At 35.7% G+C, this 16,073-nt stretch overlaps 2 protein-coding genes across 4 annotated transcripts in view; one reads left to right on the top strand and one right to left on the bottom strand.

Moving 5' to 3' along the window:
* The window catches only part of LOC143019213 (uncharacterized), a 275,380-nt gene extending 271,676 nt beyond the window's left edge, over window positions 1–3,704 (bottom strand). The window contains exons 1-2 of the mRNA XM_076174907.1: window positions 3,385–3,704; window positions 1,014–1,169 (exon numbers count right to left, since the gene is read on the bottom strand). Coding sequence (XP_076031022.1) covers window positions 1,014–1,169; window positions 3,385–3,604 — 376 coding nt within the window. The 5' untranslated portion in view covers window positions 3,605–3,704. The remainder of the gene's footprint in view (window positions 1–1,013; window positions 1,170–3,384) is intronic.
* A 369-nt stretch (window positions 3,705–4,073) lies between these two features.
* Tmep (Transmembrane endosomal protein) overlaps window positions 4,074–16,073 on the top strand; it is a 231,081-nt gene continuing 219,081 nt past the window's right edge. For all 3 annotated transcript variants that reach the window (XM_076174538.1, XM_076174537.1, XM_076174539.1), the window contains exons 1-2: window positions 4,074–4,266; window positions 12,990–13,245. In XM_076174538.1, coding sequence (XP_076030653.1) covers window positions 13,006–13,245 — 240 coding nt within the window. In that variant the 5' untranslated portion in view covers window positions 4,074–4,266; window positions 12,990–13,005. The remainder of the gene's footprint in view (window positions 4,267–12,989; window positions 13,246–16,073) is intronic.

The following is a 16,073-nucleotide window of genomic DNA, read 5'->3' on the forward strand; positions in this document are numbered from 1 at the left end:
GGCAATGCTCCAGTGAGTTCTGGCAGCACTGCACCCCTGGATATATTGAGATGATGAATAGGGTTGAAGACTCTTGTATAAAACTGTGTACCTATCATTTGCATGTGATGTTCTATGGGGAGGATTTTGATTTCTGTATGCAGATGTTCTGGTGAGGTGGTTTTGGTGCATCCTGTTATCTTTCTCAATGTTTTATTTTACATAGTTTATGATGATTTGGTTTATTGTCACAAACTCCCCCCTATCGTGAGGCTAGTATGGTGCCCCTTACAGTGGACTCTGTAGCATGGAATTTAATGAACCATGCCCTTAGTTCAACTCTCCCAAACAGGGTTTGAATCGTCGACATCTCGACCTTTGCCGCAAGTAACAATGCCCTAACCTGCTCAGCCAAGTGTCAATATTTTCTGGATTGCTGGGAACCATGTTGTAGAAGCATAGTCGAGTGTGGTTCTCAAGAACTGTTTGTAGACTATGATTAGTTTCCTTCTGCTCTCCAAAGCCTGTTCTTGCTACTGGTTTTGATATGTTTACCTTGTTGATTTTCAGGTACAATAAATGGAGAATAGGAGACTGGACCCCACAAACATAGCTCTTTTTCTGTATACTGCATACTGTATAATCAGGCATGCACAGATATGTTCAACAGATATCCATACATCTACAAGTTTACATTATATGCCAGATGCACTTACCTTTATCCAGAAAGTTATTACATTGTTATTTAAGTGTGAAAAAAATACATGGAGGGTCAGTAGTGTATACCTGCTTGAAGTGGTTCAACCAGATGGACATTAGTGGAAGTCATATCCCTCCTGTCCATCTTCAAAACCCATTAATACCCTCACTTTCATTTTCATACCATCTATATTATTTCTTCATATTTCCTCATAGGAAATCCTCTCAAATGCACACATAAAGAGCTATCCCAATACAGTATATTCAATATGAATATGTTATAATGGTTACAGAAAACAGTAATATAAACAGAGGCAATAAGAGGTAATACTCACCTAAAGCAATATCCCCTAATCTCTCTAATGAAGTATCCATGGATATTGGGTGCAAAGGAATAAGATCCACAGCCCCGAGACGAGGGTGACCTCCCTCATGATTGCGAAGGTCAATGAGGTCATATGCCTTTTCACATGCAGCACCAACACTTGATCCTGCAATTTAAATATCTGTCCTCAGCTGCCTTGTCAATTACATTTTTTTTTTATTTGATTTTAATTATGACAACAAACAACACAAACAATAATAATTGTCATGAATGTCATATCCTGGAAATCAGCTGCCTGCAATATTCCTTGGGCTCTCCTATCTATCTTTCTGGGAAGAAATACTTAACCATTGTCTGTGTTGCTTTAGTATGGATCTCTTTCTACCTACCCAACTAATAGCAGGAGGAAGATGATGGAGGAGGGGAGCTGTTGCCAGCTTCCAACTTTCTTTAAGTAAAAAAGTGGATGGGAAATAATCAATACTTATAAAGATCTTGGGTCTAGTCCAGGCACTAAGTGCTGGCCCCTCAGAAGTACTGTACACCACCTGGTAGAGGTGAGGGTGTTGATGAATTCTGAAACTGAGTGGTATGGAGATGATTCTTTCTGATGTCAGTCTAGGGAAAACACCAATACAAATCCCCAACACTGGTCACACTAACAACCCTACCTCTTTAGAATAAAAACATGAGAGAAAAACTGTTTAATAAGAGATATGAAAAAACTTGAGATACAAATTCACATTCTTCATTTACATATAGTAAACTGACTGGAGAGTTACTTGACACTGTATCACACTCAAAGATGATAATGATAATTGTGTCCAGTTACACCAACTGCAAACGTTCACCTCCCCACCCCTCCAGTGGCTGGCAACAATTCTTGGGCCCTCCCATAGATCTCTCTTGGAAGAAACTTTGGCCTTTTGTTTGTGTTGTATCAGTGTAGGACTATTTCTACGTCTCTGGTCGAAAGGAGTAGGCACGGATGAACATTAAATTCCTTCTCTAGATCTTCCTAGCAATTTGAAATCTTCTTAACTTTTTACTCTTTTTATGATTTTGAGATGTGAGGTTATGGGAACAAATTGAAAAATAAAAAAAGTCTGAGGAAGGTATAGAATTTAAGATCTCTGTATAAATGGAAGATGATACAGCCCAAGCTGGAACCATATATGAACTTAAAACTAGGTATGATAAATGATGAACAAGATCCACATGAGCATATTTCTTTTCCAATACCCAGCAATTAGGTAAATATCTGAGTAGAATTAAAATGAGTTATATCTTGTTTGCTTTTTAATAAAAGTTGCTTCAAGTTTTACTTAATGAAAATGTGCAACTCTACAGTGGCTTACAGTGGTTCTCAGACTCTCTCATAGACCTCTCTAGAAAGAAACTCTGGACTGTTGTCTGTGCTATATTAGTATATTTACCTAATTGTAGTATACAGTAACTGAGCAACATTTGTTAGGATACAATCTCCAATTCTCTAATTTATCATTCCTAGTTTCAAATTCATGTACAGTTCCAACTAGCTCTATGTCCTTAATTTCCAATCATTATATTTACATTTGAACTTATGTAATGTACCAGCTTGGTCTATAACTACTTCTAAGCTAATCCAAGTATTTGTGCATCTATATGGAAAACTGTATTTTTCCGCAAGTAGTGTAGATGTAGCGTAGGATGGTTTGTAACCAGTAACAGAAGAGGAACAGTCACCAGCTGTCAACTGTCCTTATATGGAAAGGTGGAAGAAATACGGTTGAAACTGACAATGAGAGAGCTTGGGGTCTCTCTAGAAACATAGTTCCAGCCTCAAGATGGAAGTCAGGGGGTTGATGGGCTATGAAAATATGCAGCAGGGAAATAATTTTTCCCATTATCTATCTTGCAGGCCCACCACCGGCACATACCCATCATTGGTTCCTTGTTTGTCTTGTATTCTTTAATCTGACTATCCCTATCTGGATAGGCAAACAGTCACCAAGTAGGCAGCATAAAATATCTCTTGTGAAGGGAAGAAAAGGAAATACTGCTGTGCTGCTGGAGAAGAAAATAAAGTAACCTTTAATTAAATACTGATTAAAGTTAATAAAAAATGGGTCATTGAAGTTACACTACTGTCTCTTGGTAAGTTGAACCTAATAATATATACATCCTTACATGACAGGCACTACCATTTCTTTATTCTGGCTGCCACTACGATAATTTATTCGTCGTTGTGGCATCCCTCTAGGATGGAGGGAGTGAAGCGGAAACCTTTGGTGGGTCAACGAGAAAAAATATAGCGCAGAGCATGATGATATGGATTATGTCATTATCATTGTGGGGACAACTAAAATATAGCACTAGATAAAAAAATCCCTAAATATTACCAATGTGTTCTTCATTTGAAGCAATCGTTATGACTGATCTATTGTAGTCATGATCAAAGAAGATATTGAGCACAGAAGCATTGATCTTTCTGTCGGGATGGCTCACTGTTTTTGCAGGAGGATTCACAGCAGCCACAGCGGCCTCTGCTATTTTCTCTACTATATCTTTACGACGAGCTTCTGATACGTTTAAGAGACACGCAACCAATTGCCGAGACATTATGATTCCAAAACTTTTAACAGTACCCAGTGACAAATCCTCGATTTGAAATATTTAAGGTTTTCACTACAGTTGTCCTTCGTAAGATGTCACAGGTATTTACAATTAACAGCTGATAAGGTGTTCGAACATGATATTTTCTTTTTTCAACAAAAGAAAGAGCTTCTAACCAGAAAATAAACTTGCAATTGATAGTTTTAAACCTATAAGATATCGTTGTATATGTATGAATATATATATACGATACGATTATCTAAAATATTTTGAACATTTCGAACAAAGTAGTACTTGAACTTACTAAAAATTTCAAGTACCTTACTTATATTTTATATTTCTATTATCGTTAGTAGAGAGTAAAATAAATTACGCATTTTTTATATTTGTCTACGCACATATTTTTAGTTATAATTTTTTGGGTTAGTATTTGGACCTAGGTTACTACACGTCCTATGCGCATGCGCTAGTCAGTTGTGACAACATAGCTAGGGAAGTGGAAATAACATATGGTGCATAAGAAATAAGACGAATTATTGAAAAATATTGCATTGAAATCTGTAAAATAAGTGTTTGTTGTGAAATGCTTTGATAAGAAGAAAGTGTAGGAATAGTTTTTTGCGTGACACACAAATATCGTTTCAAGCAAAAAGAAAGTAATAGAAAAGGTGAGACTGTTGGATTTGACGTTAGCTGAAGACGACCAGATAGTAGTGTTGGGTGACTCATAGTTATTTTATTTTTTTCTTCGTTAAACCCTTGAATATAATCATCCTCATTAACAAAAACTCAGATAAGAGTGAATCTTCTCTTAAATATAGATGTTGTTACTATTTAAAGACACTGTCATAATTTGTGCCCTGGGTTGGCAGATGTTTGAGAACATTCAACATTTTCTTCCTGATACGTTCCTTGTTTACCCAATGCTACGACGATAGCGATACTGTTGTGTATGACAAGTGTGACAGGTGTATGTGTAGAATCAGTCCTAGATATGTATATCTACGAAACAGTTCCCTTTATTACGCCGAATATTCCACAACTGTCATTAATGTACCTGGTTTAAAATAGAAGTAGCACACAATTTTTTTTATTTTTATTTTCAAATAAGGTAGCAGATATGACATTGTTGAACTCGTTTGTATGGAAAGCCTAACTTGTACATCCTTTGAATGGAGATATTGATTGTTCTAAGACCAGCTGTCGATTAGATATGATGTTTGCCAGCCATAGACTTGCTCTCAGGAAATAATTGCCAAAACATTTGCAGAAAATGAGTTTTTACAGGGAAACTATATATGTTCAGAGAGAAAGGGCATATTCAATATTGTTATTAGTAAATGTCTCAAAGAAAATGTGGGTTTTGGTTTTCTGTATTCTTATTTATCTATGGGATGTTGCTGTTTTATTGTATGGTGGTTTTAGGCTGGCCATCTATTTTTATTACAAGTTCAGATACTGACAGTCTAATAGGAAAGTCTATAGAGGTTTCTTGGGTAGCATTATATTTTGTTTGTAATTGAATAACTTTGATATTTTTTTTTAGAAGTGCATACCTACATGATAGATGACTAGAAAATTAAATATTAATTTTGTAAATTATATCAGTGTAATATAAGATTTTCTTGGCAGAAATCGATAACAGAAATAGTTGTTAAAAATAATACAGCAACCAACGGGGCTGCAGTGCTTTCTTGAGATGCCATCTTTGTTTTGATAGATGTGGATGTCGATGAAGTGCACGTGATTACACTGACCCTGATGACCTGTAGAGTTACAGTTACTGCATTACTAAATGCAGGTTAAGTTGAAATAGACAAATTTATCATACTTTTAATTTCTTTGGCCTCCGCATCTATCAAAACAAAGATGACATCTCAAATAGTCACTGCAGCTCCATTGGTTAGTGTATTGCTTTTAGCAGCTTTTTCTGTTATTGATTTCCACCAAGAGAAACATATATCACTTTGACATATAGCTTACGAAATTTATATTTAATTTTTTAATACTATATCAAATAGATGTGCACTTCTAAAAGTTTATCCTTCATTTTTACTTTTGAATCATCTGGAAAGGTTAGTAAAAGGTTTGATTAATTTCTGCCAGAACTATTAAAAACTTTCAGCGCCATGGCAGGTTCTGATGAAAAATCTATCAGAAACAAATGATACATCATATTTTTCCATTCTTGTAACAGTGGTCCAACTGTCATATTGAATTAATATTGTCATTGGTTAAAAAAAAATAGAAATCATAATCAGTATATGTCCCTGAGACTGCTATATTCTTTGCAAGTTTTCCTGAAGGTCCAGAAAGCATGACCTTTCCTGTTCTGGCACAGTTAAGATGCCTCAACTCCTTCATATTAAATGTTCAATAATTTACTGTAATTATTGGGGGTCGTATTATTGGTTCAGCAAAATAAATTAAGACAAAAATATCACCAACGATGTAAACAATGTTGTACACTTACCACTGTGGCAAATTATAGTAGAGAATTCATAACTTTAGTGTTGGAATAGCCTCGTCCTATGTGTGGCACTCTTTGACAAGTAAAAAGCTGAAAAATATGTAGCCTAACCTTTGACACTAACCTAATTTAAATGAAATTCTCAAAAGCTTAGAATCTTCATATTAAAGGAATTGTTGGACTGTCAATGTATGGTCAATGTACCATTAGAAAAATTGGCTGGCATCTTTCTTTAGGCCCAGAAACAGCCAAGCTCTCTTTCATGTTATTTATTTTACTTATTATTATTATTATTATATATATATATATATATATATATATATATATATATATATATATATATATATATATATATATATATTTTTATAATTTTTTTTTTTTTTTTTTTTTTTTTTGGCTCCAGTTAATTTTGAATTTTATTTTTTTAGAAAAAACTTTTTCCATTGTGTTGTTTTAGGTATTTTGTCAATTGAAAGTAATTTTCATGTCAAAATGATGGTGCTACTCAGAAGTTAATTTAGATGTGGTAATTGAATATAGATAGCATTTTCATTGGAAGGAATTTGTCTAAAAAAAAAAGATAAATGAATAAAGTGGTTGCATGCAGGGAAGGTAAATGATACTATCTAACCAACTCTAATCCAAATATATGTATATGTATGTGTATATATTTATATATATATATATATATATATATAATTTTTTCTTTCTTCCCTAAAAAAAAGAGAGAGACGTATGGTGACACTATGCTATAATTATTTTATGATCAAAGTAATATAATTGTTGCTCCTTTACTTGTTATATATATATATATATATATATATATATGCAATAAAAACACTAGGAGCGTGTGTTCATAAATGCGTAAATACCCACTAGTAAAAGTAAACCAACGAAGCAGAGCGCTTTCGTGTAATTAATTCTTTGTATCTGCACTGAAGATTAAATTACCCTAAAGCGCTCTGCTTCGTTAGTTTACTTTTCCTAGTGGTTATTTACGCATATATATGTATATATGTATGTATGTATGTATATATTTATGTATGTATGTATATATGTATGTATATATGTATGTATGTATATATCTATATATGTAGGTATATATATATATATGTATGTATATATATCTGTATGTTTGTATATTTATGTGTATATATGTATATGTATATTTATATGTATGTACATATGTATATGTATCTGTATATATGCATGTATACGCATGTATATATATATGTATATATATATATATATATATATATATATATATATATATATATATTTACATATATATATATATATATATACATACATACATATACAGGAAAGGTGCTGCATTAATGGTGTCCTATTTCTGTCCCTAACATAGATTTGATTTCATTGGTGATTTTTCTTTTCTTTTCCTTTCTTTCCTCATGTCACTTATCCAGGACCAAGACAACCTGTCATTGATCTAAATGTCACAGGCATGTCAAATCTCTTCTTTTGTGTTCCAGCCATGGGGGATTGGTTTGTTTACTGCTCTTTGTGTTCTTGTTTATATCCTTGTTCTTTTATATTCTCTCAGTCTTGTTTATACCATGTTCTAACTGTTGGTAGACCTGTGATCTGTATATACTATATAATTGGTTGATAGCAAATGGACTTTTGAAGTAGAAAAAAAAAGTAACAATCCTAATATCTTATTTCCTTTATTTGAGGCAGAAGTATTTAGTTGTTTTAATGTTGTTACTGATAACAACCACTTTGGTTAAAGTTAAAAAAAAGTTAGTCATGCACAGTACTGTTTTTACCTATGTGCATAACTTTGCCACTTTTAAGGGCTTTGCTCCAGTTTGTCTGTCTCATTTTACTTTTATAACTGATTGACTTTCCATGTGTTCTTACTCTGTGATTACTCATATGTAGTTAACTCAAAAGATGATGTATCTAAATGAGAGAGCTCAAAGTTGTTGATGAACATAGTGACATTTCACTATACTGATAAAGGTATTAGATGACTTGTTGAATATCTTATCTACCTCAACTTGGAATGCATAGCAAAAGGAAATTCATAGATATAGATAAAATACAAAGGGAAGGGACTAAAATGATCCTTAGCTTACCCAACAAATTGTACAAGGAAAAAAAAACTGGTTTGGTTACCCACATTGGAAGAAAGAAAAGAAAGAGGGAACATTGTTTCAGACCTGAAAGGTGTGAACAAGATTGGTGAAGATCTGTTAGGATGGGACAAAAAGATATCAAGGGCATATAACATTTGAAGGAAATTAAGAAATAAGATTCCCTGCTGATGCATTAATTTGCTGAATAGATAGTAGTCCAGGTTAACAACATATGGAAGTGAATTTAAAATAAACTTTGAACATTGGAGACAGATAAGGGATCACGCAAGCATTGCTCCCATCCGATATGTTAGAAATAGGTAAATACACTGCACTGTAAGTTATGAACATAAGTATGCTTATAGGCAGGGTCTGGCTTGAAGTGGGGTATTTACCAAATTGTAGTATACAGGAAAGGAACAACACTTATGGGGTCCTATCTTCTACTCTCCAATTCATTATACCTGACTTCAACTTCATGTATAGTTCCAACTTGTTCTGTGTCCTTATTTTCCAGTGATCATATTTAGATTTTGAATCATGTGTTGTTCCAGCTTTGTATATATCACCTAAACTATTACCAGTATTTGTGTGTGTGTATGGAAAACTGTTTTTCTTCACATCCTCTTAAACCCCTCCTATCCTTAATCAAGAGATCTGTGTCAAAGTAGTCTGTCCCTTTAGTAACCTGAATACTGTGATTGAATCCCCTCTTCCTCTTTGATCTTTTAATGTTGGCAGACCCAGTGCTTTATGCCTCTCTTTGTATGGTTCATCTGCCAGGCTGGGGACTATTTTGATTGCTGCCTTTTGTATTCTCTTGATCTTCCTCATATAGTTCACTCTGGAGGGACCATACCACTGACTTTTAGTAGAAATGGGACCTCGTGTCTTTCCTGTCAATTATAGTAGTAGGTACATGGCAAAATTGTGTTGTATTTTTCTTTAAACCATTCTAGGCTTTTCACATATTTTTGGGGGGGGAAATTACACCTGTGGTTTCCTACTCGTTAAATTAGCTCGTCAAAAGGTGATGTCAGGAAGGCTTAGCTTTGATATAACAAGCAATTATGGTTTGGATAGAATTAGTTTTGGTGTAAAGTATTTGCTTACTAGGTAACTTGATAGTTTGTATGTAAACCATGTGTAATTCTATGTTGTATTCTGTACTATAGTTCTCCTTAATAACATTAGACTTCTTTTGTTGGAATTTTAAAGTCAGCAGTTTCTATTTTTCTTATCAGGGTTGATAAAACACATTGCTCAATTCTGAGCCTTTGTTGTATTCTAGTGTATTCATTCTGGTGTATTTTAATTCATTTTATGGGATTAGTGCACAAGAAGCATAGTTCAGCAATTCATACTAGAGGAATTATGTCCATTTTCATGTGCTTAAGTGTAAGTCAGGTGCACCTCAACACCTAATTGGCTTTTGTATCATTCAGCTTACATGCTTAGAGAACTTTATTTTATTAGTGAACTGCAGGGTAGGTTCTTATCATATTCATCCCCGCTGATGGATTATTGTTGACCTTGTTTGATACATTTTCTCATTTTTCAAATCTTTAACCCTGACATCAAGCTGTTTACCCCATTTTTCTGCTTTATTGTCAGATTTGATGTCCATAATAAAAACTTAATTTCGTAGTCACATTTTTAGAAGTTTAGATTTCTTGCTAAATTGTCATTTTCTTTACATGAATGAATGTGGTTATCATTCACATCAGGATTCATTCTTGTTTTGTGCCAAAGAAGTTGGTATTAAATTTTGTTGTGGGGAGCTACTATCCACAAGATTATGCCTGAACTCTTAAGGTAAAATCCATCTGCCGGCCAAGGTAAATATTGTGTGTTGCCTGCATTGGGAACCATGCCATTAGGGGTCATAAACACAGCCCACTGACACCATGCAAAGAGAACTTTGCTGTTCCAGAAAAGGCAAGGGCCTTGAAGGTCAGCATTGCTTTCAAGCCAAATACCTCAGCTATTTCTTGTTGAAAGATTTCCAGTATTTTACACCTCCTTTATCCCAGTTAATAGGCAGTCAGATTAGATTTAAAAGTCTGTTTCTCACATTACTGTCACTTGTATTTTTACTTTGCCCACAGTTTAAGCAGACAAGTTCTGCAGTACTCAGTATCTCTTGCAGATGTATTGTAATGACTGGGCATTATATTTACCTAATTGTATTGTACAGTAAAGGAGTTACTCATGGGGTCCCCTCTTTTCATTACACCTGGCTTTGTATTCATTTATGGTTTTGGATTATGCTATATCTCCTGTAGATCCATTCCCAGACTTGATGCAGGTATACAGGAAATAGTTCCTGGAACTTGTAATGCCTTCCTGTCACAAACCAAGATATCTTTTCTTCCTGTTCTATCCACTCCATTCATTGACCTGAATACTGCAGTCATTTCATCACTTTCTCTTCTTTTCTTTTAATGACAGTATGTCCAGGGCATTTAATCTCTCTTCATGTGGTTTATCTGTTGGGTATGTTTGTGGGCTGTTGTATTCAAGATTTTCCCCCAGATATAAGTACACAATCAACCCGTCCTTTTTACTGTTGTAGCACATTTTAAAATCCTAATAGAATCGGTACACATGATTTCCCATTTCTGAATCCAAATTAGTTGTCTAAATGTTAATTTCTTCAAGCTATTTACCCTACCTTTGTATTCCTTCACATATTTTATGTATGATGCTGGTGAGGTAAATTAGTCTGTGTTAGTTTCTTCTCTTATCTTCCTGTATGAATTGGTACCACATTAGCCCTGTTTCGGTCGTCTAGCTTTGTTCCTTCTTTTGCACAATTACATTTATCAGTGATACCCATTTCAAGGTTTCAGACAAAGTCCAAGGTGTCTGTATCTGTTGATTGCTGTTGTATTTCCTCCACCTCTCCACACAAAGAGTACAGACAAGTAGGGATTACTCCTCTTTTCTTGCTATGACAAACCAATGATATAAAAAGAAGAAATAGTCTATCACTAATACAACATAGACAACACTCCAAAGTATTTTATCTGAGATTTTTTGGAAGGCCTGAGGACTGTTGCTAGTCACTGTGGAACTGTGGGTTTCCAGTCAGTGACTCTGAAGGCAACAATTACTGTTAATTCTCTCTCTCTCTCTCTTCCTCTGACCTTTCATTACTCTTCTTGTATGTTCTGACAAGCTTCCTTAGTTTTGCTTGTACTTCCTCAACTCTCTATCTCTCGATCAGCTTGTTTTTCTTTGCATGTTCTATTGATTACCTCAATTTATATGGCCTAAACTTAATCTTTAAGGGACAGGCGCCTCCCTCTCTTTACTCATATTTACCTAACATAATTGATTTTATCTGATTAAATACATTCAATTCCCATGGATATGATTTCTATAGCAGTTTGCAGTTCCTGCATTCTTCTTTCCACTTGCTAAATACTGTTCTCCCGCATTATATGATGCATTGGTATTTGTTGTTTCACATATACAGATGCTCTGTGTTAATGCTGTTATATTACTCTACATTTAGTGAGCTTCACTTACATGATCAGGCAGGCCAAGCATACCATCATCACCAGCTCCTTTATGGTAACCAGTGCCCCTATTTTTTCCATAAATATAAAAACATACTATAAAATAGATTTATGTAATTTGTACATTCTACTCAATTGTAATTTCAGGAATGTATTCCAATTGTATTGTGAAGGAAACCTATAATATGTTCTTTCCACCCAGACTGACATTTATTTTCTTCAACTGTCTAATACCATGTCAAACACTTTGTCATACTGTCATCACCCCTTCCTCCACTTTGTCTTTTTCTTCCCTTTTCTGCTGTTCCATTATCTATTTAACTGTATCCTTTTCTCAGGGCCTCCTTCATTTCTTCAGTTCCTTTCATTTGATTTTGGCCAATATCATCCTCTTCCATTGTATTCTCATGTTTCTGTTAGTTAATTCTATACGATTGGTTAATTTTCAATTTTTGAAATAGTTTTTCTCTTTCTAATTAGTAATCTTGGACCTGAAAATCATGAGATGCAGCTTTTTTTTTCAAAACTTATATCAGTATTAACATTATTAACCTTGTGGATAGGAGGTAAAGGGAACACGGGCTGAGGGAAGTACTTTTATTCCTGACTAGTTTTGCCTGAGTGACTTCAGGCAAAACTAGTCAGGAATAAAAGTATTTCCCTCAGCCCGTGTTCCCTTTACCTCCTATCCACATTCGTCACAATGTATTAACATTATTAACCTTATTGACATCCTGAAGTAAATCCTTGTATTTTTGGGTAGATGCCCCACTGTTTCTTATAGGTTTCAAACGAATATCATTTTAACCATTTTCTTCAACACTTAGAAAGCTCTCAAAATTTATGTTGTCTCTCAATTTTGTAAATAATGGTGCTAGTCACTGCACCCTTGTTTTGTTTTATATTTTCTTGAAGACAAAGCTGCCTACATATCTTCTGGTAGTCCATATATCATGATTGTGAGGGCTTGTATTTAAGTACTCAGGAAAATACCTAACCAGCTACTCCTTTCCTCTACTGTACTTACATTTGGTATTGCATTTATCGTATTGGTCGAAAAAATGTTTTTCTTGAAGGCGTTTTCTTGGTACTAAGTAGAATTACAATTTGTATTGTGTGCTCATTGTAGGGATGGCAATGTGTATGAACCGAAATATTGTGGTGTCTTATAGCAGTAACTACTGTGAGGTCCTCTGCATTGGGGTTGTGTGATATAATGTACTGTATTTTTTTTTTACTGAATGGAGGTATCATTGTTTCATAAAATAATGCAAGTCTTTTTTCTTCCATTCTAGGGCAGGGGGCCGGGTCATGAACAACGCCACAAGCGGTTCTACCACAGCCATACCTGACAGTGGGGGAGGTGGTGGTAATAATATGGCTGTGGACACCTCCACAGTTGCAGGGGACCTGGCTGTGGATGATGGCAGCACATTGTCCCCAAGCTCAGTACCCTCCCCACAAGTTCCTTTAATATTTCTACAAACTACAGCAGCCCAGACCATCTCTGGGGTGTTCATCTGGGCAGCTTTGCTCATCACATGTCATCAGGTATGTATTGTTATCATTGTGTTTTTTTATGTATTTATTTATATATTCATTTATTTATTTTTAGCATTTCAATTGTGAAAGTAAATTTGAACACTATACCACCTGTCTTTATTCTTATTTAGGTCTGGGTGATCAACTCTTAAGTATTTTGTAATAAAAGCTGAAATACAGAGGATGTGCCACCATATTGATGGTGTTGGGGGTGTCTGCAGTGTCTGCATGGTGGTGGGGATCGTCAATTATATTGAGTGTAACCAGTACCAACTTAGAGTTCAAGACGAGTTGGACTGAGACATGAACTAGACCTGATATTCAGAGATTGTTTTCAGTTCTTCAATTCCTGTGCTGAATAAAATCGCTTGAGTGCAGTGAGGACACGTACAAGTTAAATGAACGGAAAGTATGCGATGGTAGAGCTGTCGTTTATATTTGGGTCTGGGTTTTTGCGTTTGTAAACAACGCAAACATATGAAATAAAAGTAACCGAATAAAATGAGATAAAAATGAAGAAGTAAAAAAATAAGAACAACCATTTGGCATGAATAAATAGCATACAAACATAATGGAGTAAAATGGAAATAAATTGGCCAAGTTGGTGAAATATTCCATCGCGGCGACAGCCTGTTAGGACGCCTCAGCTAGTCGACCACTGAAGACAGCGACCCTAACCGCCATACCAACTTTACCGCGTTCCGTACCGGGTGAAACTTATCTAGGTCTACCATTTTATTCGTTTTATTCGCGTCCTTTCCAACCCCAACTTGATTCGGTGTTGTGTATGCTGCGAGGAATATCGATACATTTGTTTTAATGTTAATTACATGATGAACACAATGGAAAGGTAACGAGGTGTCAGGTTCGCCGGTGCTACATATAGCGTGAGGTCTGCCACACTACAGTGTGAGGTCTACCTCGCGTTAGCACTATAGCGTGGGGTCTGCCCTTTCTATACATTTATTTTAGCGATGAACACACATTTTATATATATCTTAGGAATGATTTATAGATAAATGGATTTCTTATTACATTCATATTAAAGGAAGAAATGTAAAAATAAACATGTTATCATATATTTCCATACATTTATTCTAGCGATACACACTTCGTACATCTAAGAATGACGCAAATAGGTTAGGTTAGATAAGGTCACGTTTTTTGTGTGTATTTGGGCAGGATATGTCGCCAACCTCAGGATGCACCTGGGTAGGCGACATGTGGCGATAGCCCTCACGTTATAGTACCACTGGCTCGCCTCTGATGTCAGGAACTGCAATCCCTCGCATGTCCGAACTAAGCGGTCCACGGGATGTTCGGATTTCGGAAAGTGTTCGGATACGCAAGGTGAAATTAATACCCTCCACGCCAGTCTCCACTCCGCCACTGCAGTGTTAAACGTTCAATTCTGAAGGAATAAAAATGGTATATACACAATACACACAAATCATGAACGGATATGGTAGGGGGTTACTGTAATGGGTTTGAACACAGATGCGCGTGTATTCTGTTTGTCCAGTGAAGGATTTAATTGATCGTATTTTTTCATAACAGTACGTGGCCATAAGAGAAAATGGGGGGGAAATGTTGAGGGGAAAACGTTTGGTCAGAAACGTGCGGGGAACGTTTTATCGAAACTAAAACGTTATCCAACAAGTGGCAGACAGCAAAGCATGACGGAAAGGACTTGGTTTAGTGTTGTGGCGTCGGGCGGACGCGGCGATGGTCAGATCCCCTTCTTCAGGAGGTCGTGGTGGTCAGACACCCCCCCCCCAAAAAAAAAAAAAAAAAATCTGCGCCAGCCACCGCTAGGCAGAGTACAGAGTGCCGCCGAGCTTCGATGTTCCTCCTCGGGCGAGATCGTTGCACTCCGAGAGGTGGTGGTGGTGGCGATGTCACCCTTGGCTGAACAGTAATGCTGGTTCTCTGAAGCACTGCTACATTAATACGTTGTTACTCTCGCGTGGGTCCAAAGTATTCGTGTATTGTACATTGTGTATATATATATATATATATAATATATATATATATATATATATATATATATATATATATTGTATGCAGAAGAAATCACTTGAACCTGTGGTTTTTCTGCGCACGTTCTCTTTAATACAAATTGAATTGAACACCATGGTATTGTCACGATTATTAATTTTGTTTTTAATATTTTCAATTTTCCTCACTAGAGTTCTGATTTTGGGGGATGAGCAAAGACGATCTGTTTGAAGTTATCCATTTTAATTAAACGCAAATTTGACGTTTGAACTACAGTCGTTCTCAAAATAATAAACTATAGGGTAATAACCACAATCGCACAAACACAAAACTATTACATTATGACAGAATAGAATGGATACGTCAACGCGTTTTCATATTATAAATACGTCTACAGAGGACATGGAAAGGCTTACATAGGTACATGGACCGTCGACCTGACCCGAGCCGACCTTCTCAGGGGTGAAGTCGGGGCAGTGGGCAATGCTTGAGGGGAGGACACAATCCCACTGCAGTTTGCGTTCAAATGTCTCGAAGAGCTGTTGAATAAGGGAATTTGCTGTTACCATATTTGACTGAATATTTATGGTAGGAGACCATTACCTAATATACATTGCTTCTCACGTTTCAACTCTTTAATATTATTACACTGAGTAACTATTTCCGTGTTGTGAACAGCGGATACTCTAAGGCAGACTGGTTGATTCTGGAAATTATTTCTAATCGGTTCCTGTTGGAGATGAAGCGTGTTTACATGTGTGTTTACATGTCTCCAGAATTACAATTAAACTTGTACACGACATTGGTTTTTGACAAAGTTCCAGCGTTACCAGGCAAAT

This window comes from Oratosquilla oratoria, chromosome 36 (genome assembly GCF_046742065.1).
Source record: "Oratosquilla oratoria isolate Oo_2021 chromosome 36, ASM4674206v1, whole genome shotgun sequence".
NCBI classification, from domain to species: Eukaryota; Metazoa; Arthropoda; class Malacostraca; order Stomatopoda; family Squillidae; genus Oratosquilla; species Oratosquilla oratoria.